A 24,855-nucleotide genomic window follows, 5' to 3' on the forward strand; every position below is an offset into this window, starting at 1 on the left:
CAACTATGACCCGTAATCTATAGTTTTAGTCGTCCGGGAGGGGGCTAGAACTAGTGGGGAGATCACTCTAGATAAATAGGAATATCAAGACTAATATTGAGCTAATTTGAAGTCCATTGCTAATCCATCGATGCTTAATCCCTAAACCACCTTCATCACTTAATTAATCCACTTTGTTTGATTGTTCTTATTTTGTCTTTGAATTTGTTAGTTAATTAAACCACTCACCTCTTTGTTTAGTCTAAATAGCTCTAGCATAATGACTTAAGGTAATCACTAGAATTTGACTTCTAATCCTTGTGGAATACGACCTTGCTTCCCTATATTGCAACTACACCGTATACTTGCGGCGTAGTAAAAATAATAGCGAGCAAGTTTTTGGCGCCGTTGCCGGGGATTAGTTTAGTTTCTTTGCTTGTGATATTTTGCTTCATTGTGCTTAACTACTTTAGACATTTTACTTGCTTTTATTTTTGTTTTCTATTTTAAGATTGTGATTTGACTCTTTGTCCTTGTTGGTTGATAGGTAGTGTATGAACACAAGGTCTAAAGGTGCACCTCTTATACCTATAAACCTTGAGGTTGAAGCTTTTTGCCGACACAATAAAGCAAGAGCAAGAAGAGAGAAAGAAATGGAGGGAAACATGGCGGAAAATCAAGAATTGATCCTCCAACTTCAAAGGCAACTAGAGGCTATGCAAGGACGAATCAATGAGCAAGAAGCTCAAAGGAATGCGCCTCCACCACCACCCATTAGTAACATGTTTCAACCCGTGTTCCAACAAGGAGGAGTGCATGCTCCAAGGATCAATGCCAATAATTTTGAGCTCAAGCCCGCCCTCATAAATATGGTGCAACAAAACCAATTCGCCGGTCTTTCTCAAGATGACCCGAATGGACATCTTGGAAACTTCTTGGAGATATGCGGCACCATCAAGATAAATGGAGTCTCGGAGGATGCCGTTCGACTTCGACTCTTCCCCTTCTCACTAAGGGGCATAGCCAAGACATGGTATCAATCTTTAGAGGGTGGTTCTATCACTACATGGGAGAAGATGGCTCAAAAATTTCTCAACAAGTTCTATCCTCCGGGTAAAACCATGAAGATGAAGAAGGACATAGTCCAATTTCACCAATTTGATGGAGAATCCTTCTATGAAGCTTGGGAAAGATTCAAAGAGATGCTAAGGAAGTGCCCTAACCATGGCTTAGATCAAAACACAATCATTTGTGTATTCTACACCGGGTGTAGTGGTGAGATGCAAAGAGATATGAATGCATCGGCCAATGGAGCATTGTTGGAGAAAAGCCACGAGGAGGCCGCCCACATCATTGAGAATTTAGCCGCAAATTGCCATCAATTCCCGACGGAGAGGATCATCTTGAAGAAAGTGGCGGCTACAACAAGCTCGGATCCCATAGCCCTTTTGACGGCTCAAATGACCGCCATAAATAGCAAGATTGATGCTATGTCAATATCAAGAGTAGACCCCGTGGTTGAAGAACAAACTAGCTTTGAGGATGTGAACTACATCAACAACAACAACAACCGAGGCTATGGGAACTTCCGGCCCCAACAACAAGGTGGCTATCAAGGACAAGGGCAATACAATCAAGGGTTTCAAGCAAATCGTCACCCGAATCTTTCCTATGGTAATCCCAATAACTTCTTGCAACCACCGCCCGGATTTGCGGTGAGTGATGGCATGATCAAGGAAGAGAAGAAGCTCAACCTTGAAGAGATCTTAATGAAATTCATAACGGCCACTCAAGCCCACATGACGAGAACCGATGAAAGGTTAGAGGCTCAAGCAACCCAATTGAAAATGCTTGAGATGAAAGTGGGACAAATTGCCGAATCCTTAAGCAACCAACATCAAAAGGGGCAATTTCCGAGTAACACCGTTGTGAATCCAAAAGAACATTGCAAGACTATCACTATAAGAAGTGGGAAGATACTTGAAGAGTCCAAGATACCTCCGGAAGTCAAGAACAATGATGAGAACATTTCCTCAAAAATGCAAGGCGATAAGGAGAAGGAGAAAGATGTGTACAAGGCACCACCACCTTATTGCCCACCAATTCCATTCCCTCAAAGACTTCAAAAGAAAAATGTGGAGAGTGAGTTCTCTAAATTCCTTGAGATCTTTCGGAAGGTACACATCAACATCCCCCTTGTTGAAGCTTTGCAACAAATGCCCAAGTATGCAAAATTTCTCAAGGAAGTTCTATCCAAGAAGAAGAAATTAGAAGAATTTGAGACGGTCAACCTCACCGAAGAATGTTGTGCCATTCTTCAAAAGAAGCTACCCATCAAGATCAAGGATCCCGGGAGCTTTACTATCCCATGTGATGTTGGAAATGGTCGTTTTGGAAAGGCCTTGTGTGATTTGGGAGCAAGCATAAATTTGATGCCTCTCTCCATCTTCAACAAGCTTGAAATAGGAACCATTAAGCCAACCACGATTGCTTTGCAAATGGCGGACCGTTCCGTTTCATATCCAAAAGGGATAGTGGAGGATGTCTTGGTGAGGGTTGACAAATTCATTTTTCCGGTGGATTTTGTGGTGTTGGATATGGTTGAGGACAAAGATGTACCTTTGATCCTTGGACGTCCATTCTTGGCGACGGGGAGGGCCCTAATTGATGTTGCAAAGGGCAAGCTCACATTGAGAGTGAATGATGAGAGTGTTACATTCTCAATCCACAAAGCTCCCAAGCACAAAGATGGGGAAGAAAGAATGAGAGTGGAGGAATGCAAATTGATGCAAGTGATTGAACCTTGCATCAACATGAAAGAAAAATTGAAGGGAGAAAGGAAAGAGGAGGAAGCCCAAGGCTTGGAGTTGAAGCTTCTCCCCACACACTTGAAGTATGCATTCTTTGGTGAGAATGAGATACATCCAATGGGGCAAGACCGTGTACTCCAACTCAAAGAGTTAGATGAGTATCACGCATTTGAGAAGTCAAGCCTCTACAAAGAGAGGACAACAAGTGCTAATGACGAGATGATGCACAAACGGGAGTTTGCACCCGATGATGAAGTCCTTCTCCTCACCTTCCGTCAATCACTACCTCCGGAAAAGCCAAGATCAAAATGGACGGGTCCTTTCAAAATCAACAAGGTTTTCAACAATGGAGCAATTGAATTGAGAAAGAAGGATGAAAGAACCTTTGTGATTGAGAAGGAAAGAATCAAGGCATTTTTGCCCTTGAAACCAAAAGTTGAAGTGTTCGTTGGAACCACCCCCGAGCCATAACACCATCATGGAGACGTCTAGCTCATGACGTTAAACTAAGCGCTAGTTGGGAGGCACCCCAACAAGGTACCCTTTAATTTTTGTATGGTTTATTTTTTTTTATATGTTAGTTTTTTTTGTGAGTCCGAGACAACTTCTCCTTCTCTTTTCTTCCAAACTCATTTTCACTTTGTGTGAAATAAGTTTGGAGGGAGGGGAGAGATGGATTAGTTGTCTCATCTATCTTAAGCTTTACTTGTTTTTGTTTGTTTTAGTATTGTTGTCTTGTTTTTGTTATTGTTGAATAAATGAAAGCTTGAGAGTTAGTTGGGTTGATATTTTTGTTTTTGTTTTGCTTGGGATAATTGTATCAAACTTTGTGATGTTGATTGAATGTCATTGGGCTTATGATATGAATTGTTTCTTGGAAAAATTGTGTGTATCACTTGTGGATTATGCATGAAAAGTTTGAACTTGTGACAAGTGAGTTAAATGTTTTGCCTCCAAGAACTTGATAATGAGCTTGTAAGATTTGAGCCATTGATTGTCATATTATCACAATCTCATTTCATTCTTGAGTGTAAATCAATTGAACATGTTCGTTAATCTCTAGAACTTGCCATAAGTCCTCTCTCAAAAAAATAAAAGTAGATGTGTTATGAATGTTGAGATGATTGAAGGCCATCTTTGCAAACCACTTAACCCAAATCTTGTCCAAATTCTCATATGATCATAGTTTACCCACTTTTGTGCCTTATAACTTTTCTTTGAATTAACCAATGATGGGTAGAACTTAGATTGTTAGTGATTGCTTTGATGAAAAGGTTTGGGAAATGATTGAAATTGCTTATCAAGCTTTGATTGAGTGAAAATCACTAGTCCCCTATGAGCTTAGAAAAAAAAAATGAAAATGAATGTGAATAAAAGAGCATAAATGGGAGTGATTTGCCTTTTGAATCATATCATGATAAGTATCACTAAGAGTGAAAAGAAGAAATGTGGGGATTTTGGTTTTTGATTGATAAGAACAATGGTGAATATGACATATTCAATTTGGGATTGTGGGATATGAGTCATTTGCCTAAAAACACCCCACCTCACCAAAGAGCCCTCATTACAACCGTATGAAAGTCCTTTTTGATCATTGTTTGTAGCACATTGAAGCATAGAGAGTTAGGACAAATGGCAAGCTTTATGGTAGATTGCATGCATTGTTTCAATTTGAGTGCAAACACGTCCATTCTAAACACTTGAGAGTTGAGTGCACCACTGAAACATCCACCTTGTGAGGATTCAAGCTTGGATGCTATAATATTGAAATCACTATCACTTGTGACTTCTTGGAATGCATTTCTGCTTGTGATACACTTTTGAAAGATTTTTAAAATTGTTGAAGCCCTTGAAATGACACCAATTCATGCTCACATGTTTGTTTACTTTTATCTCTCTTCTCTTCGTCGTTTGGGGACAAACAACACTTTAAGTTTGGGGGGTTGACAAACATGATTTTCGTACCTCAATTCCACATGTTTTGTTGTCATTTCCCTTCATGTTTTGCTTGTGAATGCTTGTTTGTGCCCGAATATTTAGTTTTATGAAGATTTGATGTCTTGGTGTAGTTTTGGAGTAATTTCAGGAAAACTCAAGGACTAATTGGAGGATTTTGAAGATATGAGATTGAAGTACGTCTCGAGAGGAATCCGTGAACGCAAACGGCGACCAAATCCGAGTCCGGACGAGGGAGAACGGAGCAAAACGAGCGGACTGCGCAAAACGCCCAGTACCCCGCGGTCACCACCCACGGCCGCGGGGCGGGACCGCGGGTCAGCTGTTCCCGACTCAGGAGTCACCCGTGGTCATCACCCGCGGCCGCGGGGCGGGACTGCGGGTCCCCTGACTCTCCCCCACGTTTGCCGGCCGCGGGCGCGGGCCAGGACCGCGGGAAAAGGGCGGAGCCTCCCCAAGTGGGCCCCAGTCGGGTTTTTCACCCCTTAAACCCCTTTCTCCCCCTTTTCCCCACATTATTCATCATCCCCAACATTCAACACACCCATTTCCATCTTCCCCAATTCCTCCACACCAAACCCTAGCCTCCATTACCACATCTTTTTACCAAGATTGAAGGCATTAAAGAGGAGAGAAGATTGAAGAAAGCTCATTAATAGGATTTGTCACTTCTTACTCTCTCTTTCATTTATGTATTTCTTTGATTTAGGATTGTTGTTTGTGCACATGTTAGGCTAAAATCCCCCATTGGTTTGGGGATTAGGCTAGTAGATTATGTAATGGATTGATTATTATGCTCAATATTTGTCTTTGATTATGCCTTCTTCATTATCTTTTCAAGCCCTAGCTTTAATTCTTGTATGGATTGTTGGCCACTTTCTATGCATTTCTAATTTGTGATTTGAATTGGGAGAGGATAATCATAATAGATTAGGAGCTTGAAACATATTGACTCAATAAACCGGGAGGTTGAGAGTTGGGTGAGAGTTTACCGATCATTTGTGCTCTTGGGAGTTATAGGTTAGAAGTTGACCGGGGACGGCAACTATGACCCGTAATCTACAGTTTTAGTCGTCCGGGAGGGGGCTAGAACTAGTGGGGAGATCACTCTAGATAAATAGGAATATCAAGACTAATATTGAGCTAATTTGAAGTCCATTGCTAATCCATCGATGCTTAATCCCTAAACCACCTTCATCACTTAATTAATCCACTTTGTTTGATTGTTCTTATTTTGTCTTTGAATTTGTTAGTTAATTAAACCACTCACCTCTTTGTTTAGTCTAAATAGCTCTAGCATAATGACTTAAGGTAATCACTAGAATTTGACTTCTAATCCTTGTGGAATACGACCTTGCTTCCCTATATTGCAACTACACCGTATACTTGCGGCGTAGTAAAAATAATAGCGAACATAGTGACGTCGTGAGTAGGGGTTTTAGGGTTTTTGGGGGTGTAGGGACTGACAACTGTCACTTGATGTGACGTGCGTCAGGCGGTTTCAGCCGCGTTTTGGCCGAGAGCCCCCTTCTGCCCTGGAATCAATGCTTCTCCAATCGACTGCTCTTTGCCCATAACTGCTCCCCCTGTCTCTGCAAAACACATTCAAACTTCCGCGAAGGCGGGAAACTCAAACTCGCCCACAGCTGTGGGCATAACCGGGTTCATAGGCAAACAAAAACGAAAGCGAAACAAACTAAAAGAAAATAAACTAAACGAAAATACCAGGTTACCTCCTGGCCAGTGCCCTATTTATCGTCCTGGGCATGACGTGATACCTTCCAATTAATCCAAGGTGTTTGTGGCTGGGTCGAGATCCAGTTCTTCCCCAGCGTCGGGCTTATGCCCATAATAGGCTTTCAGCCTTTGTCCATTCACCTTGAACACTTTCCCAGATTTTAGATTTCCGATCTCAACAGCTCCATTTGGGAATTGGGTCTTCACCACAAATGGGCCGGTCCACTTGGTACTCAGCTTGCCTTGTGCAAATTTGAACCGTGTTTGGTACAGGAGAACCTCTTGCCCAAAGATGAATTGCTTGTTTGTGATCAAAGCATCGTGGCTCTTTTTCATTCTTTCCTTGTAGAGAACAGCATTGTCGTATGCCTCTCTCCTGATTTCTTCGAGCTCTTGGATCTCTAGCTTCCTTGCTTGCCCTGCCTTGTCCCAATCATAGTTCACTTTATTCACTGCCCGGAAAGCCTTGTGCTCCAATTCCACCGGTAAATGACACCTCTTGCCATACACCATTCGATATGGTGACATCCCGAATGGAGTTTTGTATGCAGTCCGATATGCCCATAAGGCATCTTCCAGCTTAAGACTCCAGTCCTTCCCTGTGGGGCCAACGGTCTTTCGCAAAATCGTTTTGATAATGCGATTTGAAAGTTCAGCCTGTCCATTGGCTTGTGGGTGGTAGGCTGTCGAGACCCGATGTTGGACTCCATACTTTTTGAACAAGTTTTCGACCGAGAAATTGCAGAAGTGGGATCCTTGGTCGCTGATGATTGCTCTGGGCACACCAAACCTGCAAAAAATGTTAGTCTTCAAGAATTCACCACTACCTTTGAGTCATTCGTCGGGGATGCTTTTGCCTCCACCCACTTGGAGACATAATCCACCAAAAGTAGGATGTACAAGTTTCCTCTTGAGCTGGGAAGGGGTCCCATGAAGTCCATTCCCCAAATGTCAAATATCTCCACGGGCATAATGGGTATCATGGGCATTTCATTCCTCCTGGTGATGTTTCCTTCTAGCTGGCATTGCGGGCAATTCTTGCAGATGGTGTAGTTGTCCTTAAAGATTGTTGGCCAATAAAAACCACACTCCAGAACTTTGGCTGCAGTCCTCTTATGCCCAAAGTGTCCCCCACACTCTTTTGAATGACAAAATTCTAGGATGCTTCTTTGCTCATCTTGTGGGATACATCTCCGAAGTACTTGGTCCCCGCATTGCTTCCACATATACGGTTCGTCCCAAATATATTCTCTGCTGTCTCTGGCCAACTTCTTCTTCTGGGCATAAGTGTATCAAGGGGGTACATATCCAAAACATAGGTAATTGCACAAATCTGCGTACCATGGATCTTCCTTTCTTCCTTGGGCATAGAACAGTTGTTCATCCGGGAACATTTCCTTGATTGGTTCCCCTTCTTCCTTCCTTACGATCCTGCTTAGATGATCGGCCACTTGGTTTTGTGCTCCAGCTTTGTCCTTTATTTCCACGTCGAATTCTTGTAGAAGTAGGACCCATCGGATCAGCCTGGGCTTAGACTCCTTTTTGGCCAGAAGGTACTTCAGAGCCGCATGATCGGTGTAGACTGTGGTCTTTCCTCCAGGCAGGTAAGACCTGAATTTTTCAAAAGCGAACACCACTGCCAACATCTCCTTCTCAGTCGTGGAATAATTGATTTGGGCTCCATTCAATGTCTTCGAGGCATAATAGATGACATGACTTTCCTTTCCCCGCTTTTGCCCAAGAACTGCCCCTATGGCATATCCACTGGCGTCGCACATCACCTCAAAGGGCATACCCCAGTCAGGGGGTTGTATTATGGGTGCGGAGATCAGATTGTTCTTCAAGATTTGGAAAGCCTCCTTACAATCCTCATCAAAATTCCACTCCACTTCGTTTTGTAGCAACCTTGTCATAGGTTGGGCAATCTTTGCAAAGTCCTTCACAAACCTCCTGTAGAATCCAGCATGCCCAAGGAATCCTCGTAACTGCTTGATGTTTGTTGGGTAATGGTAGTTTGGCAATGATTTCAATTTTTGCTTTGTCCACTTCTATTCCTCTGCCTGAGATCACATGTCCGAGCACAATCCCTTCTTTGACCATAAAGTGGCATTTCTCGTAGTTCAACACCAAGCTCTTGTCAACGCACCTTTTTAGCACATTCTCCAGATTGGCTAGGCATGAGTCGAAGGTTTGCCCATACACTGTGAAATCGTCCATGAAGACTTCGATGCAATTCTCAAGGAGATCCGAGAATATGCTCATCATGCATCTTTGGAATGTGCCCGGGGCGTTGCATAGCCCAAATGGCATCCTCCGGTAGGCAAACGTCCCAAAAGGGAAAGTGAATGTCGTTTTGCCCTGGTCCTCCTCTGCGACCCAAATCTGCATATAGCCCTAGTATCCATCTAGAAAGCAAAAATATTGATTCCCCGCAAGTCTTTCCAGCATCTCATCGATGAAAGGCAAGGGGAAGTGATCCTTCCGTGTCTTCTGGTTGAGCTTGCGGTAATCAATACACACCCTCCAGCCGGTTTGCAACCTTGTAGCAATCAATTCCCGGAATTCATTCTCCACCACTTGTATGCCCGACTTCTTGGGCACAACGTGTACTGGGCTTACCCACCTACTATCGGATACTGGGTATATTATGCCCAAATCCAACAATTTGAGTATCTCTTTCATCACAACTTCCTTCATGGCTGGATTCAGTTTCCTCTGGGGGTCTCTGACTGGAACAGCATCTTCCTCTAGTAATATGCGGTGCATGCATATAGTAGGGCTTATGCCCTTAATGTCGGCTAGGGTCCATCCAATTGCTTCCTTGTACTTCCCCAAAGTCATCTTGACTTTGTTCTCGTCTTCGAGTGTCAACTCTGAGTTGATGATTACGGGCAAAGTGTCATCCTCGCCCAGGAAGATATACTTGAGGTGTTTGGGCAAAGACTTCAGCTCGAGCTTGGGTGCCCTTTGGATCGAAGGCACCAGTCGGTCTTCCTCCTTCAAGGTAGGGATTTTCAGAGCCTCCGTGTAGTTGACCCATTCGCTCCACGCATTAAGTACCTTTATCGCCTCTTGTAAATGCTCCTCTTGCAAGTCCTCCTCGGTTATGCCATTCTGGATTATAATGTCATATGGCTCCTTGAATGTTGTTCTGGGCAAAACCTCCTCAACAACCTTCTCGATCATGTCGACACTTTTCACCATTTCTGTATCGGCTGGATGTTTCATGGCATTGTATATGTCGAAGGTTACTGTCTCCCCTTCGAACTGACATGTTAGCTTGCCCGTATCACAATCAATGCGAGTTCTGGCAGTCTTTAGAAACGGTCTGCCCAAAAGCATGACCGGATCTCGTGCTTTTGACTTCCCCATGTCGAGAATGTAAAAGTCCGCTGGAAAGATGAGTTCCTCCACTTTGACCAGAACGTCTTCCAATATCCCCTCTGGGTAGACATTTGATCGATCTGCCAATTGGATCACCACTCGGGTAGGCTTCAGCGGTCCTATCTCCAGGTCCTGGTACATGGACAAGGGCATAACGTTGATGGATGCCCCTAAGTCGAGCATTGCCTTTTCCACCTTCATGGTTCCTATTACACATGGAATGTAGAACATTCCAGGATCTCCACATTTTATGGGCATATCTCGTTGTAAGACTGTGGATACGGATTCGCCCACTTGAAATTTTGCATCATCCGTGTATTTGACCTTCCGAGTGCAGAGTTCTTTGAGAAATTTTGCACATCTGGGCATAGAGCGTAGCGCGACCAAAAGGGGCATATTGACCTCCACCTTCTTGAAGATTTTAACTAGTTCGGTTAATTCTTCCTTCTCTTGTTCCTTGGCCATTCTGCCTGGGAAGGGGATTATGGGCTCAGCCTGGCTTGATTTCTCTTTACCCTTCCCTGTCGCTTTTCGGTTTGCCTCTCTCTCTTGGGAAAATTCTTCCTCATCTGCTGATCCCATTCCGACTTGCTCGTTGATCTCCAACTTTTCTTAGTTTTTCTCCTTATCAACCTCAGGCAACTCCTTTCCTCCTTTGAGTGTCATGGCATTCACCTTCTTCACCTCCACTTGGGATGGGAGTGCCCCTTGCTTGCTTTCAAGTCTGGCGACTGCTTGGGCAAGATGTGATAGTTGGGAGTTCACATTCTGCATTCCTCCTCTAGTCTTCATTATGAACTTTTCGGTCTCTTGCTGGAACTTCACTTGTTGCTGAGCCATTTGATGCACAAGCTCTGATAGGGAGGATCCTCTTGCCTATTGCGGTTGTTGCGAGTATTGTGGTGGGTTACTCGTCTGCCCTTGGTTTGGCCCCAAAAAGTTGTTGTTGCCATACCTAAGGTTCTCATGTTGCCTCCATCCTTGATTGTTGTACTGCTGCCTGTAGGGCTCAAAAAGTTTCTGGTTTTGCCCTCCGTTGTTTCCTCCTGGCTGTTGCCCAATAGCATTAAGCTCTTCATCTTCGAAAAGTTGTGGACACTCATCGGTTGCATGTGAATTTGCCATGCAAAGCTGGCATGCCTGTACAGGCTTCCGAATGTTGGGAATCCCTTGATTGGGTGTTCCTTGGTTCGTCATAAATTTCTCGAACATGTTGCAAAGCTTGTCCAACTTTTCGTCTTGGGCAGAAGGAGCCGGCACTGGAGTGGTTCTGACTATAGTCCCTTCCTCATCTCTCGATTCCTCTGCCATGTCGGCTATGAGCTTGAAAGCTTACGCTGCAGATTTGTTTAAGATCGATCCTCCACATGCAGCGTGTAACCATTGCATATCTTGCCTTCGGAGTCCTCCCACGAAATACCGAATAAGATCATGATCCGGTATTTGGTGTTGTGGGCATTTGGCCAGCATCTGCTTGAACCTTCCCCAGTACTCATATAGAACTTCTCCTGATCCCATCTTTATGTTGCTTATTCGAGTCCTCAGATTTTGGATCAGGGCAGCTGGAAAGTATTTTTCCAAAAACCTGCTCTGCAACTCCTGCCAGGTCCGAATGCTTCCTTCGGGCAAATCATACAACCACTCCCTCGCTCCTTCTAACAGAGAGAACGAAAAAGTAAGGAGTCGGATGTATTCGCCAAGTTCTTGACTAGCGGTGCGCACCGTTCCACATGCCATCTCAAAGTCTTGGAGATGTCTTTGAGGGTCCTCTCCGGGCATATCACTGTACTTGGGCAAAATCTGGATAAGAGTATGCTTCAGCTCCCAATTTCCAGTGATCTCCGGCAGTACTATGGCTGATGGCCGGAGGTTCAAGTTGTTCGGAAACATCATGTCTCGGAGAGTCTTATTGGCGTTGTCATTCTATCCTTCCGGATTTTCTGCCATCTCTCTCTCTGCTTCTAACTATCTCTCTCTTGCCTGTGCCTCTTGTTCTGCCCTGCGTCTAGCACCGTTGTTCTGTCGAACAAGTCGCTCAATCTCCTCGTGGTACAAAAGATATTCGTTACCTGCACTCCTAGTACGACACATACACAAACGTGAAGGCAAAACTCACACAAAAATTACAAAAGAAATTACTAGCGCTCTCAGTTCCCCGGCAACGGCGCCAATTTGACGAAGCCGTCGTTTGAGCTTCGCGCAAATAAAATATCCTGTGCCCAACACTAGACTAGCTAGTAGTAAGTCCAGAGTCGAATCCACAGGGAACTGAGCAGTAACTTCTCATGCAAGGGTGTCACTAAAAGGGTTTTGTTTTCTGCAGTGTTCTGACCAAAACGTGGTTATGGGCAGAACGGGTATCCAACCTAAACTGAAATAACAAAGGAGATAAATCAAATAACAAAACAATTCTGACTTGGGTTCAAATCACTAAACATGAATTAACACTCGATCATTGGTGCAAAGATTAATCACTATATTCGCATACCAATGGTTATAGGCATAAGAATTGTTGTGCCCCTATTGTCACTCGTCACGCACACAACAAACCCCTTGCCCAATCTATCCTTTCAGTTTATGATCCCTTAGAAGGGTCAGCTAATGGAAATCAACTACCCCGGGCAACATCCACGCTCTCTGCGATGGCCTATCGCTAGTTGTGCTTTGCCCATAATGCTTTAAGATTTAGATAGACCCACTTGACTCTTACGCCGATATTTCACAGTAGTCACGGCTCCAACACCAGTTGTACTATTTTGGAGGTCGATGGCAACTCGCCTTATGCCCAAATTATTACTTGTGACCAAAACTCCCTAGTTAACTAGTGATCAATTAATTAACCAAGTTGTTATAGCCTTATGGGAATCAAACCTAGTGTATCGGGAATATGCTCATATAGTTGTTATGCTCAAATTAGACCTCTCGAGTTTATTCATTCATGCTTAGATCATCTTACCCAAATCAGAATATAAACTTAGCCAACCATAAAGTAAATAACACAAGCAAAAGATATAAAGGAAAACATAACTGGAATTGAAATTACTTAAAGAGAAATAGAAGTACCTACGGCCAAAAGTGCCGTGCAAAACATAAAACTGAAAAGTATGAGAATATGCCCACAGCCTGGGCTAGCTTCAACTCTCAAACAATGCACAACAGAACGGAATTTCAGCACCCTTGGCTTGAAAAGCTCATCGAGTATTTATAGGAGTCATTAGGGTACGAAGGCCCAGCCCATTAGGTGTGGCCGGATCCATGCAAGCATGGAGATGCTTATCCCTTTTCAGACTTAATCTTCATGAAGATATGTTTCCTTTTGGATAAGGCGTTGGTTTGGCCTTATCGGTCTCTTTTGGATAGCAGCCGCCTTCCGCCTTTCTCGGACTCCCACTTGCAATCCATCCTCGTCCGTCTGTTGTGCCTCCGTCTTCTCTTGCCTTCCTTCCTTCTCTTGCCTGCCAGCTCTCGTGCGGTACTTATGGGCATAAGAGATGGTTTTGCCTCCAAAATCCCTTTGCTTCCGGCACATACCTCTTTCACGAGAGGTGACAGCACTTTCGACCCCTGGAGTGCTCGGAGGATTCTTCTGCTCGGCTGCTTCCGCTGCTCGGATGATTCCGCTGCTTGGATGACTCCTCTGACAAAGCCGACTTCGCTGCTCTGGAACTTTGATTCCGCTGGCATTTTGATTTCTCTGGCAAAGCCGACTTCGCTGCTCTGGCACTTTGATTCTGCTGGCAGCTTGATTTCTCTGGCCCTTAGAATCCTCTGGCAGCTTGATTTCTCTGGCCCTTTGAATCCGCTGGCAGCTTGATTTCTCTGGCCCTTTGAATCCTCTGGCACTCCGCTTCTCTGGCATTTTGGCCTCTTTCCCACAAGCTGGTCCTGCCATTGAACTACGCCCTCCCAGGCGACCAAACGACACAAACACAAGGAAAAAGACTCGATCTAGACTTAAAACAAACACAAAAATAGAGCACAAGCCAGGGCTCATCAGCGGGTTGTGCTAAGCAAGAGAAATTCGACACGAGTGAAGTGTGGGTACTGAAGAAGGGTTTTCTTCAGTGGTACGGTTGTGTGCACCCGGCAAGCACACGGTTTGGTTTGCAGTGCACCTGTTAAGCACTTGCGGAGTGGATTGTTGGTCTGATCAACCAACCGTGGATGTAGGAAATGGTTTTTCTGAACCACGTAAAAATCACTGTGTTGTTTACAGCTTTCAGTTTTATATTCATACTTGTGTCATTTCATTTGATAAACTTAACACTGATTAACTGCAAAGAGAAACCTAAGACCAACAACGTGCTCAACCGAGGCTATTGCGAAACTAAGTTTAATTTTCGCTGCGTATGATATCAGTCTGACTGATCTATCTTATGATAGTCAGGAAGAGTGTTATCATCTCTGTTTTAGCAAACCCGACTGAAGCCCTTACGTGCATCAGTTAAGTTCCAGCAACTTAACTGATAACTCCTTACTGAAGAGCTTTCAGTATCAGTCGTCAACCCTGTTTGGTCAAAACTATTTTCAGTAAAACAGGCGTCTGTGTTTGCGTGTAAAGTTTCGTTTTGATCTCTATCTGAGATCCCTCTGTTTGAGGAGTTTTTAAAAATAGCCCATAGGTGTATTATCCCCCCCTCCCCATACACCTATTCGAGATCCTCAGGACCTAACAATTGGTATCAGAGCAGGTTGTTCGCAAGAACTCTCTGTATCTGATTAGGTTCTAATTGAACTAGATCCTAATGAGGGTATTTTGTTTTTGATCGAAATCTTTTCTCAAGATTCCTCTTGAGATTGCTTGTTCCGTGCTCTCTTCCTGTTTCCTGTGTGTTTTTCCTTGTTTTCTCTCCAATGTACAGGAACAAGAAAGACTTCCCCAGCGACTATGTCCACACATATTTTCGAGGAGTCAACGGACTAGAGATTGGGACGTTGGATTCTGACCAAGACGACAGATTCATCTTTCCAGAAGAAAATCAGAGTCCAACCCACTCACAATCAGAAGTAAAGAGCAGATATGATCAAACTCGGCTTGAGTATCATCAGAGAGATCGATCATGTGCAAGATGCTCAAAGGATCATCATGCGCCACTTCATTTCAGATGAAGATGAAGCTGACAGTAGAGATATTCAAGAGCGCAGACTCATCAACAGACTGAAACTACTTCAGTCTCAGAAACAAGAACTTCTGCCACGTCTCAAGGAAACAGGGACAGAATTCAAAAAGGCGTCAGAAGTATTTGAAGAAGTGATTCATGAAGAAACACTTCAGTACAGAAGAATGATGAAACGAGAAAGGAACGTGCAACAACAATCGACAGATTAGAAACCGAAGAAGAACCAATCATACACTTCAGGGGGAACTTGCACTTCAATCAACGACTAATTTAGTGGTAGTCACTGTGTAAGCTTCTCTCAATAATCTTACTTGTAATTATGACTGCTTCTCTTATCTTTTTCGACTGAAATGTGCTTAGTCTGACGTGTCATTATATTTACATTCTCATTTCCTTTTAATTGACACGTGCATTCTTCATTTAAAAAATGGGTGACGCACGATCACACGATCCCACCCTTTTTACTAACAAGCGGAGTGATCCACGTGCCACGTCTCCATTTGCACGGATTTCAAAAGTTTATTGAAACCGCCTCGTGCACGATCTTTCACATTCTCTACTAAAACTTTTCATCTTCGACAAAAGATTTATTCAATCTCAGAGAAATCATCTGTGCAAAATTCTTTGAGTATGCTTTCTCTACAAGGCTAACAGTGAAAATCCACAGTTCAATCTCTGTGAGAACCAATTTATAGATTTTTGCAGAAATCTTCTACACTCAAAATTCCACATGGGAAAATCAGCATCTCAACAAGATGTATGTTACGGCTCCCTCGTAACATTTGAGGCACTCCAGAATCTTGCTGAGTTCAACAAGATTAACGAAATCTTAGAATGCCATGGATGGATGAAATTCCTTCAATGCTCACCGGAGTTTCTCCTCGATAAGTCGACCATCAGAGAATTCTACGACAACATCAAGACTGATGAGTCAACTGGTGATCTCAGAACAGAAATCTCTGTTTTCACAAATGGAAATTTCTCATACTCCACAAAGATCTCCATCAACATCTCTCGAGCAGCAAGAGAAGTGTTCAATCTTCCAACTGACGGACCAGCCCCATTCTTCACCGATGACGAAGCCACAAATCTCATGAGAGATACGCTGATGAGTGATGTATCTGCCGACCACAACATCACAAATGTTCTAAGCTTATCAAGACTACATCCTCATCTCAGACCAATCGCCAAAATGATCAAGAAATGCTGGTTTGGCACTCTTGGATCACCTGGTCATCTCTCGAGACCTCACAAACTGGTGCTGATCGCCCTGCTTCAGAAAGGCCCATTCAACTGGGAGAAGGCCTATCTTCAAATCCTCGCTGAAGAAAAGAAGGAATCCTATTCCACCAAGCATCTTCGTCAGGGAACCAGAGTTTCATCACTGATTCTTCACAGTGTGAAAGAGGCTCGATGCTTCTGGAAGAGAACCACTCTAGTGTCTTCCACCATCCGTTTGTTCGAAGGACAGAAAAGCTCAACCAAAGGGAATGTCAGTCTGACAATTGAAACCCCTGTCTCCACTGCAGAGCCACGCTACAAGACTCGAGGCTCGATCAAAAGAAACTTTGACAGTTTGTCATCTCCAGTCAAGATCTCACTTAACACTCCTCAAAGGACTATCAACGAGGATCCTGAAGAAGCTGCATAGAAAGCTTCAGAAGAAGTGCAAATTCCAAGAACTGAAACATCTCAGCGACAGTCTCCCACTGTTCCTCCACAAGATGAAGAAAATCAACAGCCGAAGGAGACACAAGCAACTGATTCAGAAGAACTACCTCTCAGAGGATTCTTTCACTTCTGCCTGGAAGGGTTCGACAAGAATGCAAAGTTTGATGAGCATGCTGACATTGATGCTGCATCCTCATCCTCATCCACTGTCAATCAAACTGCCCTTCTCAAAGACTTTGTAACACAACTGGCCCAACACTGTGTCATAACCACCTTTCCCTCAATCATAGCAACCCTGAATCCTGAAGAGTTTCGGGATCTTGTCAACTACTTCTTCTTCATCTTCGTCAAAACCCTGCCCAAGTCTCAATACAAGGAAATTGATGAAGTTCTCACTGCAGAAGAATTGGAAGCCCTAGAGAACAGTATCTTTGAGAAATTCAAAGTCACTAATCTCTGGGATGCTATTCATGACTGGGCACCCAACTTCAAACTGTACCTGATTTCCAGAGGTCTTCTGAAAGAAGATGACACTGAGGACACTAAAGTCCACCGTGAGTCTCCACCGCGTCAGACTGCTACCGCCGACGCAAGAGGTGAAGAAGCACTTGCTGAAGATCAAAGACCTGCAAAGCCTCTCACCGATGAAGGATTTCAAATGCTGGACGAGAGGCTGCTCATTCAAGAAGAAGCAACTTATGAGCTGAAAGTCAAAATGGCTATTCTTGAATCAACAATCATGCATCTTCAACAGCAACTGGAAATACAGAACAAGTACAGCGGTGTTCCTGAGTCCGATGACAAAGACAAACGAGAAGAAGACAAGAAGGGAAAAGGGAAGATGATTGAAGAACCAAAAGGAAGTCCTCCAAGGAAACCAAGCAAACAGCTCCGCATCAACTAAGGACAAAGAAAGGTCAAGGAATGTCATCTGATCATAAACTTCTCATTTTGTAAATGATATTCTTAGATTGTCTTAGTTCATTCTTCCTAGCGTTGTTCTTCAGCACTTTTATGAAAAGTTGATTTTCATTGAATTCCATACTGATTTACATTTGTTGCTTTTACTCTATTGGTGTTTCCTGAACCTTATTGCATACGTTGAGAATGGATTATCCAATTTAGGGGGAACTCTGCTTAAGCATTATCAGTATTTGACTGTTTTCTTAACTGATTATTGGGAACTTACTTTTATCGGCTTTTATCTTTGACTGATAAAGAAAATAGGGTCCGTAGGTCAAAACAATTAACTGACGACTTTGCGTTTAGTTTTGAACTTTTAATTTCTGGACACCTCTTTTTGAGCATATCTTTTCAAATCATTGCATGCACTGTACGCCGCCTATTTTCAGAAAGAGATCGTGTCCAATATTCCATATCAGTTTAAATCTCTTATTTTAAGGTATTCCTCTGACGGACATTAATTATGGACATCAAAATTCATTGAACCTGACTTGGCGCGCAGATTTCAAACCGCCCACGTCTTTTCGATTGCCCTAGGAAACTGTTTATCCTCCACGATCACACTTTCTTCATTACGGCCACTCCTCCATCTTCCATTACTTTTGCATTCTCTCTAACTCCCAAAATCCACAGCACTCTACTGTGAGATTAATCTCTGCAAATTTTTCTTCTCAGATTTCACATTTCGAAATGGCCAAGACCAACATCAAGAAGAACGACAACAAGAAGGAGGCTCCGATTGATAAAGAAGTCAGATACGAACAGTCCGTGCACAAGGATTCTTTCGAGAAGAAGCCTGAATACGCGAAAGTTTCGACAATTCTCGACCGGCACGGATGGACCAAATTTGTCACCAGTGAAGCGAAATATCTTCTCGATGATGCAGTCAGAGAATTCTTCAAGAATCTCAAGTTCAACGACTCCGAAGAGCTTATCTCCAAAGTCAGTGTCTACACCTCGGCAGACTGTGTTGAAGAGACTCTCAACGTCTCTAAGATTGTCAGAAAACTGTTCAAACTCCCGAACAGTGGAACTTTCTTTTCCAGTCTTACTGATGCGGAAGCTAACAAGACTCTCAAGTCTGCTCTGAAGGATGAATCTGAATCAACGGAAAGCCAAGTCACACTTTTCCACCTTCATCCTGAGTATGCCATGCTGGGCAAGATAATCCAAAAATGCTGGATAGGTGCAACTGGAACCCCCGACAAAGCTTCTCAACCCCAGAAGAATGTTATGGCAGCTCTTCTGAAGGAAGAATCCATCAACTGGGAAGAAGCTTATCTGAAGCTTCTCTACAACGAAGCCCACAATACAAGGCCGACGACAATGGTTCGACAAGGAAACAGGGTCTCCAGATTATCATCCAAGGAACAAAGAAGCACAGCTTTGTGCGATGGTCAAAGATGATTGACTTCACAGACAGTCTTCGTCTCTTTAAACCAGCAAAAAGAGAACCCAAACCTTCTCCGAAGACGAAGGTAATCAATATCTCCTCCCCACAATCATCTGCATCTGACGCCCCTGAATCACCTCCGTCAAATCCTCCTGCTCACACGAATGTGCCCCGCCGATCCCGTTCCACCCTCCCCTAAAAATCCTCCAGAAAGCTAATTTCTCCAAAATCCAAAGACAAAGCTGTCTTGGAAATTTTCCCTGAACCAGCTCCCACTATTCCTTCAAAAGGTACCCAGGAAGTCGTTGACCTGCAGTCAGAAGCTCAACGAGATGCTACAAATCACCTCCGTTATCTCCTTGGTGATTTCGATACATCACTAGAAGTCTACCGGAACCTACATAGACTTCTCACGTATACCTACATGAAGACGGCACCCTGCCCACGGATCAACAGTCTTCAAAGCACTCAAGCCGAAGACTCATTCGAGATGGAAGAGGCATCCTTGATCAGTCTCTTTCAAATTGAGAAAATTTGGGATATAATTTATGGCTTTGACAGATTCGCTATGAATTATCTGGATTCTTCAAAGGTGACTGAAGAGCCCTTCATCTCTGAACAAGTAGCTGATTTACTCAGCTCTCCAGCTTGCGACACTGCTCCACCGACGGAATCTGCAGCTGATCCTGCCGCCTCTGAACAGTTGATGACTGATCCAATCAGTCAGTTGAACTTGACTTCAACTCCTCCAACAATCTCTGCTGAAGATGACCAAGCCGGTGTCATTGAAATAGATGCACCTCTCTGCTCGTCGCCCGCAGCAGAACTAAAATCAGCCGACTATGCTGATCCCTCGCCTACTGAAGAACGAGTCGAGGATGTCACAGAGACTCCTCAGCCTTCATCACAGTCCATCTTCAACACTGGTGAGCCTACTCCTCTTGAAGGCATCACCATCAGTCAAGAGCAGACGAGTTCTCAGCCTCCTGCTGAAGAAAAATGTGAATGCTCTGCTCCACCGAGCAAAGCCGAGGCATCCACCTCAAAAGCTCCATCTGACGATCAACAAGCGAAGGCTTCTTCTACCGATCCAGAAATACCAATAGAACAAGTCGAGCTTCCTCGCCCAGCGGGACCTGTTCTATTTGATTCAGACGAAGAAATTGACGAGCTTCTTACAATCTGGAAACACAATCGACCGCACAAGAATCAATTTCTGATTTCTGCAGATGTAGAAGATCCGATCGTTGTCCTGCTTGAGCACATCTCCAATCAACAGCTTGAAATCGAGTCACTCCATCATGAGCTCGAACGTCAGAACATCTATGGAGAAAAGTTTGTGAAGAAACTCAAAGAAGTCCAGCAACAGGCAACTGAAGACATGATTCATCATTCCGGGTTGATCAATAAGCTCCAATTTGAATTAAAAACTGAGGAAGTTGCTCTTATCAAATACAAGAGGGAAATGCTTGATCCTGACAACGGTCTTCCCAAAATCAAGAAGGATCACGATAACTTGTGCAACCTTTTTCTTGAAACAGAGATCCAGACAAAGACGCAACTTCTTGAGCTCAAAGAACGGGTCAACAAAATGGAACTTGAATTCTTGAAGACGTTCATGCCTTCAACTGAAGTCAGATACCTCGTTGCCGACACAGTACGCCCTATCCTGGAACGCCTTACAAAAGTTGAACAGCAAATCCAACGACCTCAAGAGTCCCCTGACTCTGCCCTTCTTCAGAAGATGTTTAATGATCTTCAGGAGCTGAAAAGCCGACTTCCTCCCGATGATGCCAAAAAGAGGGAAGAGGATATGTTGAAGCGCATCCGAAGGGAAGAGGATTGGATCCCTTCATACTTTGCTAGGGCTGAAGATATTATCTCGAAAGTTGCTCCTACCACTGCCTCAGTCGAACTCGATAGAAAGAGAGCCAGAGAAAGCTCTTCAAATGAGCCAGAGCCAAAGAAGACGAAACTCGAATTCGTATCAACTCTTCTGGAAGGTCAAAAGCTCGCGCACTACTTCAGTGAAGGATTGATGGTATCTTACTTGGAAAAGTTTGAGCGTCCAGACAAATGGATACCATCTGAGTTGAACGACTGGTGGGAGAAGACAAAGGAATGCTACACCAAGTGGATGGTTTTTGCAAACATCCAAGGTGACAAGGATTACAGGAATGATGCCTGGAAATATTTCCTGATGCAACTGCCAGAACGAGCATTGGTCTTAAAAATGCAAGAAGCTCAAAGAAGACTCGGAACAAGCATTCCTGATCCTCAGAAGAAGATTGTGGCTCCACCAAGGATCAAGAATGGAGTCAACAGAGACAAAATCAAGACAGAGTTCAGAGCCATCTGCAAGATATGGAATTTGAATCCAGACTCCAGTGCAGCCAGAGACATAAGGGAAGCAGTCTTCAAATTGTATAATCAGAAATCTTGAGTCTTTTGGTTGTCTTCTATGTTTTTAGGGTTGTTCTTTTCTGCTCATAATTGTAATTTAGACTGATGTCTTATCAGTCTTTCATTAATGAAAAGAACTTCTTTTTGATCTCAACCTGAAGACAATGACACTTTGTCTAGGCTCTGATTATTAGGGATGTCAATCGGGCCAGCCCACCGGGTTTTCGGGCTAGCCCTATCGGGTTTCGGGTTAGTCGGGTGCGGGTTAATCGGATTGGAGATTTTTTCGGGTTGTAAATCTTCAACCCTAACCCTAAACTTTCGGATTTCGGGCTAGCCCATCGGGCTAATCAGGTTAAAGGCGTAAAAATAAAATTATCATTTGTATTTTATTATTCCTAATGATCTAATGTATAATGTATAAAATATACATAGATATTAAAGATATAAATTATATAGCAAAGCATGAAATGCAAAAATATAAGATATTCAAGATTACATAAACAAAATTATACTCCCTCCGTCCCAATATTTAAGACACAATTCATTTGGGCACGGAGATTAAGGAGTAGTGGTTTAGGTGTTAAAGTGATATGGCCCACCTCCATTAGTATTTTGATTAGGTATTGTTTAATGAAGTATTTGACCTTTATTTTAACTTGAAATTTTAAGCTTAAAAAATTTAAATTCGAAAATCTAATTAATTTAATTTCTGCCACATTTTTTTTAATTCCTGTTTATTCCTTTTTTCTCCATTAGCAGTTTTGTTCATGTCACCAAAACTGCCGCTGCCAAAATAGCCGAAAAACACATCAAAAATTCATGAAAAAAATGGCGCCACTTTTCAATTAAATTTGCCACCAAAAGGGGATGTTTACAACCCTATAAAAGGGGGGTGTTTGCACATTCTTACTACACCAAAATTTGGGCAGCATTTCACCCCAAATTAGTCTAAATAAACTGCTTCCACAAAAAAAAAAGAATGGGAAGAAGGAAAGATCTCAGCGGGGCCGAACGACAAGCCATTGCTTTGTTTCTTCTTCAAAACTCATCAAATGGGAAGCTTCACTATGGAACGGCCAAGGCAGCCATGGAGAAATGGGGATGCTGTTGGAGTTCTATCACCCGTTTGTGGAAGGCTGCAAAGGAAGAACATGCACAAGGTCAGTTGGTCACCGTTCAAAGCAAAAAACTCAGTAGGAGTCGAAGGAAAAGAGTGCACATAGATTTGGAACTCATTTCAAGTCTTGAATTGCACAAAAGGGGTACAATTCGAAGGCTTGCAACCAGCATAAACTGCTCAAAGAGCACAGTTGGGAGATGGATATCAAAGGGGCTGATCAGACCTCATTCTAGTGCCATTCGACCAGATTTAACAGCCCCCAACAAGCTATTACGGCTGCGATTCTCTCTAGAACAAGTTGTGTATGACAGAATATGCAATGTCCTCAAGTTCAATAACATGCACAATGTTATTCATGCTGATGAGAAGTGGTTCTACATGAGCAAAGTAAATCACAAATTTTACTTGACTCCAGCAGAAATCGACCCACACCGCACATGTAAAAGTAAAAAGTTCATCAAAAAGATTATGTTCCTATGTGCAGTGTGTAGGCCGTTGTTTGATGAAGATGGAAGTGTATTATTCGATGGGAAGATAGGGATTTTCCCATTCACTGAGATGGTACCAGCGAAGCGAAAATCAAAGAACCGGGAAGCTGGAACTTTAGAAGAGAAGCCAATTCAGTCCATCACTAAACAAGTGATGAAGGACATGTACATCTACAAGGTATGGAGTTCACAGGAGCTATGTATGCATTGTAACTCAAAGATGATTGGTTTTATTTTGTTGAGCTCATTTTAGTTCATGTGTAAGATCAATAATTTCAGTTTTTCCTCTCTATGTATACAACTTATACCTGCAATCATGGCCAAGTGGCCCCAATTTGCAAGCAAAACTATATACATACAGCAAGATAATGCTAAGCCCCATATAAAAGATGATGATCCTGATTTTAGAGCAGCTGCAAGTGCAAATGGATTTGATATTCGAATTATTCATCAACCTCCAAATAGTCCAGACACCAACATCAATGATTTAGGTTGGTTTAGGGCTATTCAAAGCTTGCAAGTGCAGGCTGTTAGCTCAAATGAAACTGAACTAGTGCAGGCTGTGCAGAAATCATTTGAGGAGAGTGACTTTAAACAATGTGTTTTTGAGCCTACAAAGCTGCTACACTGAGATAATGAAGGTTAAAGGGCAGAATTGTTATAAAATTCCACACATGAAGAAGGGGATGCTTGCAAGACAGGGGAATTTGCCTATGGCATTAGAGGTCCCTAAAGAGCTAGTGGAAGAGTGTTTGGCATACTTGATTGAGCAGGGAGATGTGGATGGCATAGGAGAGTTGAGGGAGCAGTTGGGATTACAAGAGGATGGCAGAGATGACATTGGACAAGAAGATGCAGGCAGAGATGACATTGGACAAGAAGAGGATGCAATTGATGCAATGGAGGCAGCCTTCAATCAAATGAAATTGATTGATGATGCCTCCATTTAGTTCATTCTAGGTGCAGCCTCCAATTTGTAAAGAAATCATTTTGTAAAGAAATCTTTTGTATGTAAATCATTTTGTAAAGTGGAGTTGGCTGTATAGGCAGTGAGAAGAAATCATTTTGTAAAGAACAATATCATGTATGGTTCTAAATTTGTAAAGTGGAGTTGGCTGTAAAGAAGTCATTTTCTATGGTTCTACAGGGGGTCACAGCCCTCATACCAACACATACATGAGCACAGGGGGTCACAACCCTCATACCAACACATACATGAGCACAGGGGGTCACAGCCCTCATACCAACACATATATGAGCACAGGGGGGACACAACCCTCATACCAACACATACATGAGCACAGGGGGGGGCACAGCCCTCTAAAAAAACACAGAGAACACACACCATATTCAGTCACCCACACAATCTTGCCAAAGAATCACAGCCATAACATAAAATCAAAGCACACAGCCCATATTACACATGAATCATCATCTCAGCATTTCAATCCATCTACCACCACACATGGGCAATTAATATGAGGGACACAAGTACAATAAGAACAATCTCACCCTTTTCACAGGTGGTAAGTAGATTTCGAGGAACCGTCAGACCGTCGGAGTACAGCCGCTCAACCATTCTGGGGTGTCATCGTCGACAGCCGCCTCCTCCCTCTCTCTGAGGACGTCCTCCCCTTTCTCAGTGCATAAGAAAGGGAATAAATCGGACTCCTCTTTCTTCATCGCGAGAGAGCGTCGGCAGCGACTGTAACGCCGAATCATGGGCCGTCGGATCGGCAACACGGGCGTATCATTCACCGTCAACACCTCCTCCAAAGCACCACCGGAGGACTCCTTCGAGGGAGTTCGAAATCCGCCTTCAATTTGA

At 43.4% G+C, this 24,855-nt stretch overlaps 2 protein-coding genes and 1 non-coding gene across 3 annotated transcripts; 1 reads left to right on the forward strand and 2 right to left on the reverse strand.

Moving 5' to 3' along the window:
- Positions 1–1,103: 1,103 nt before the first annotated feature.
- Positions 1,104–1,210, reverse strand: LOC131002447 (small nucleolar RNA R71). The gene has a single exon (XR_009094295.1). It is a non-coding gene; the product is annotated as a small nucleolar RNA R71 (small nucleolar RNA).
- A 5,320-nt stretch (positions 1,211–6,530) lies between these two features.
- Positions 6,531–8,744, reverse strand: LOC131002404 (uncharacterized). Its single transcript, XM_057928907.1, has 4 exons — positions 8,553–8,744; positions 7,787–8,467; positions 7,350–7,540; positions 6,531–7,257 (listed from the first exon to the last, which is right to left on the reverse strand). Exons 1-4 carry the CDS (start codon positions 8,742–8,744, stop codon positions 6,531–6,533), a joined length of 1,791 nt encoding a protein of 596 aa, XP_057784890.1.
- A 13,654-nt stretch (positions 8,745–22,398) lies between these two features.
- LOC131002405 (uncharacterized) lies at positions 22,399–23,658 on the forward strand. Its single transcript, XM_057928908.1, has 2 exons — positions 22,399–23,205; positions 23,389–23,658. Exons 1-2 carry the CDS (start codon positions 22,399–22,401, stop codon positions 23,656–23,658), a joined length of 1,077 nt encoding a protein of 358 aa, XP_057784891.1.
- Positions 23,659–24,855: the final 1,197 nt, after the last annotated feature.

Source organism: Salvia miltiorrhiza, unplaced genomic scaffold, assembly GCF_028751815.1.
Source record: "Salvia miltiorrhiza cultivar Shanhuang (shh) unplaced genomic scaffold, IMPLAD_Smil_shh fragScaff_scaffold_132_2, whole genome shotgun sequence".
NCBI lineage: Eukaryota > Viridiplantae > Streptophyta > Magnoliopsida > Lamiales > Lamiaceae > Salvia > Salvia miltiorrhiza.

What these genes read in the sequence shown, in the direction of transcription:
- LOC131002404 (XM_057928907.1), bottom strand. Translation starts at nt 8,744, where the DNA reads ATGAGCATATTCTCGGATCTCCTTGAGAATTGCATCGAAGTCTTCATG. An exon ending in AAGGGATTGTGCTCGGACAT is followed by an intron (nt 8,468 to 8,552) that starts GTGATCTCAGGC and finishes AACATCAAGCAG; the next exon opens with TTACGAGGATTCCTTGGGCA. An exon ending in ATTACCTATGTTTTGGATAT is followed by an intron (nt 7,541 to 7,786) that starts GTACCCCCTTGA and finishes ACAATCTTTAAG; the next exon opens with GACAACTACACCATCTGCAA.
- LOC131002405 (XM_057928908.1), top strand. Translation starts at nt 22,399, where the DNA reads ATGGGAAGAAGGAAAGATCTCAGCGGGGCCGAACGACAAGCCATTGCT. An exon ending in AGGACATGTACATCTACAAG is followed by an intron (nt 23,206 to 23,388) that starts GTATGGAGTTCA and finishes ATATACATACAG; the next exon opens with CAAGATAATGCTAAGCCCCA.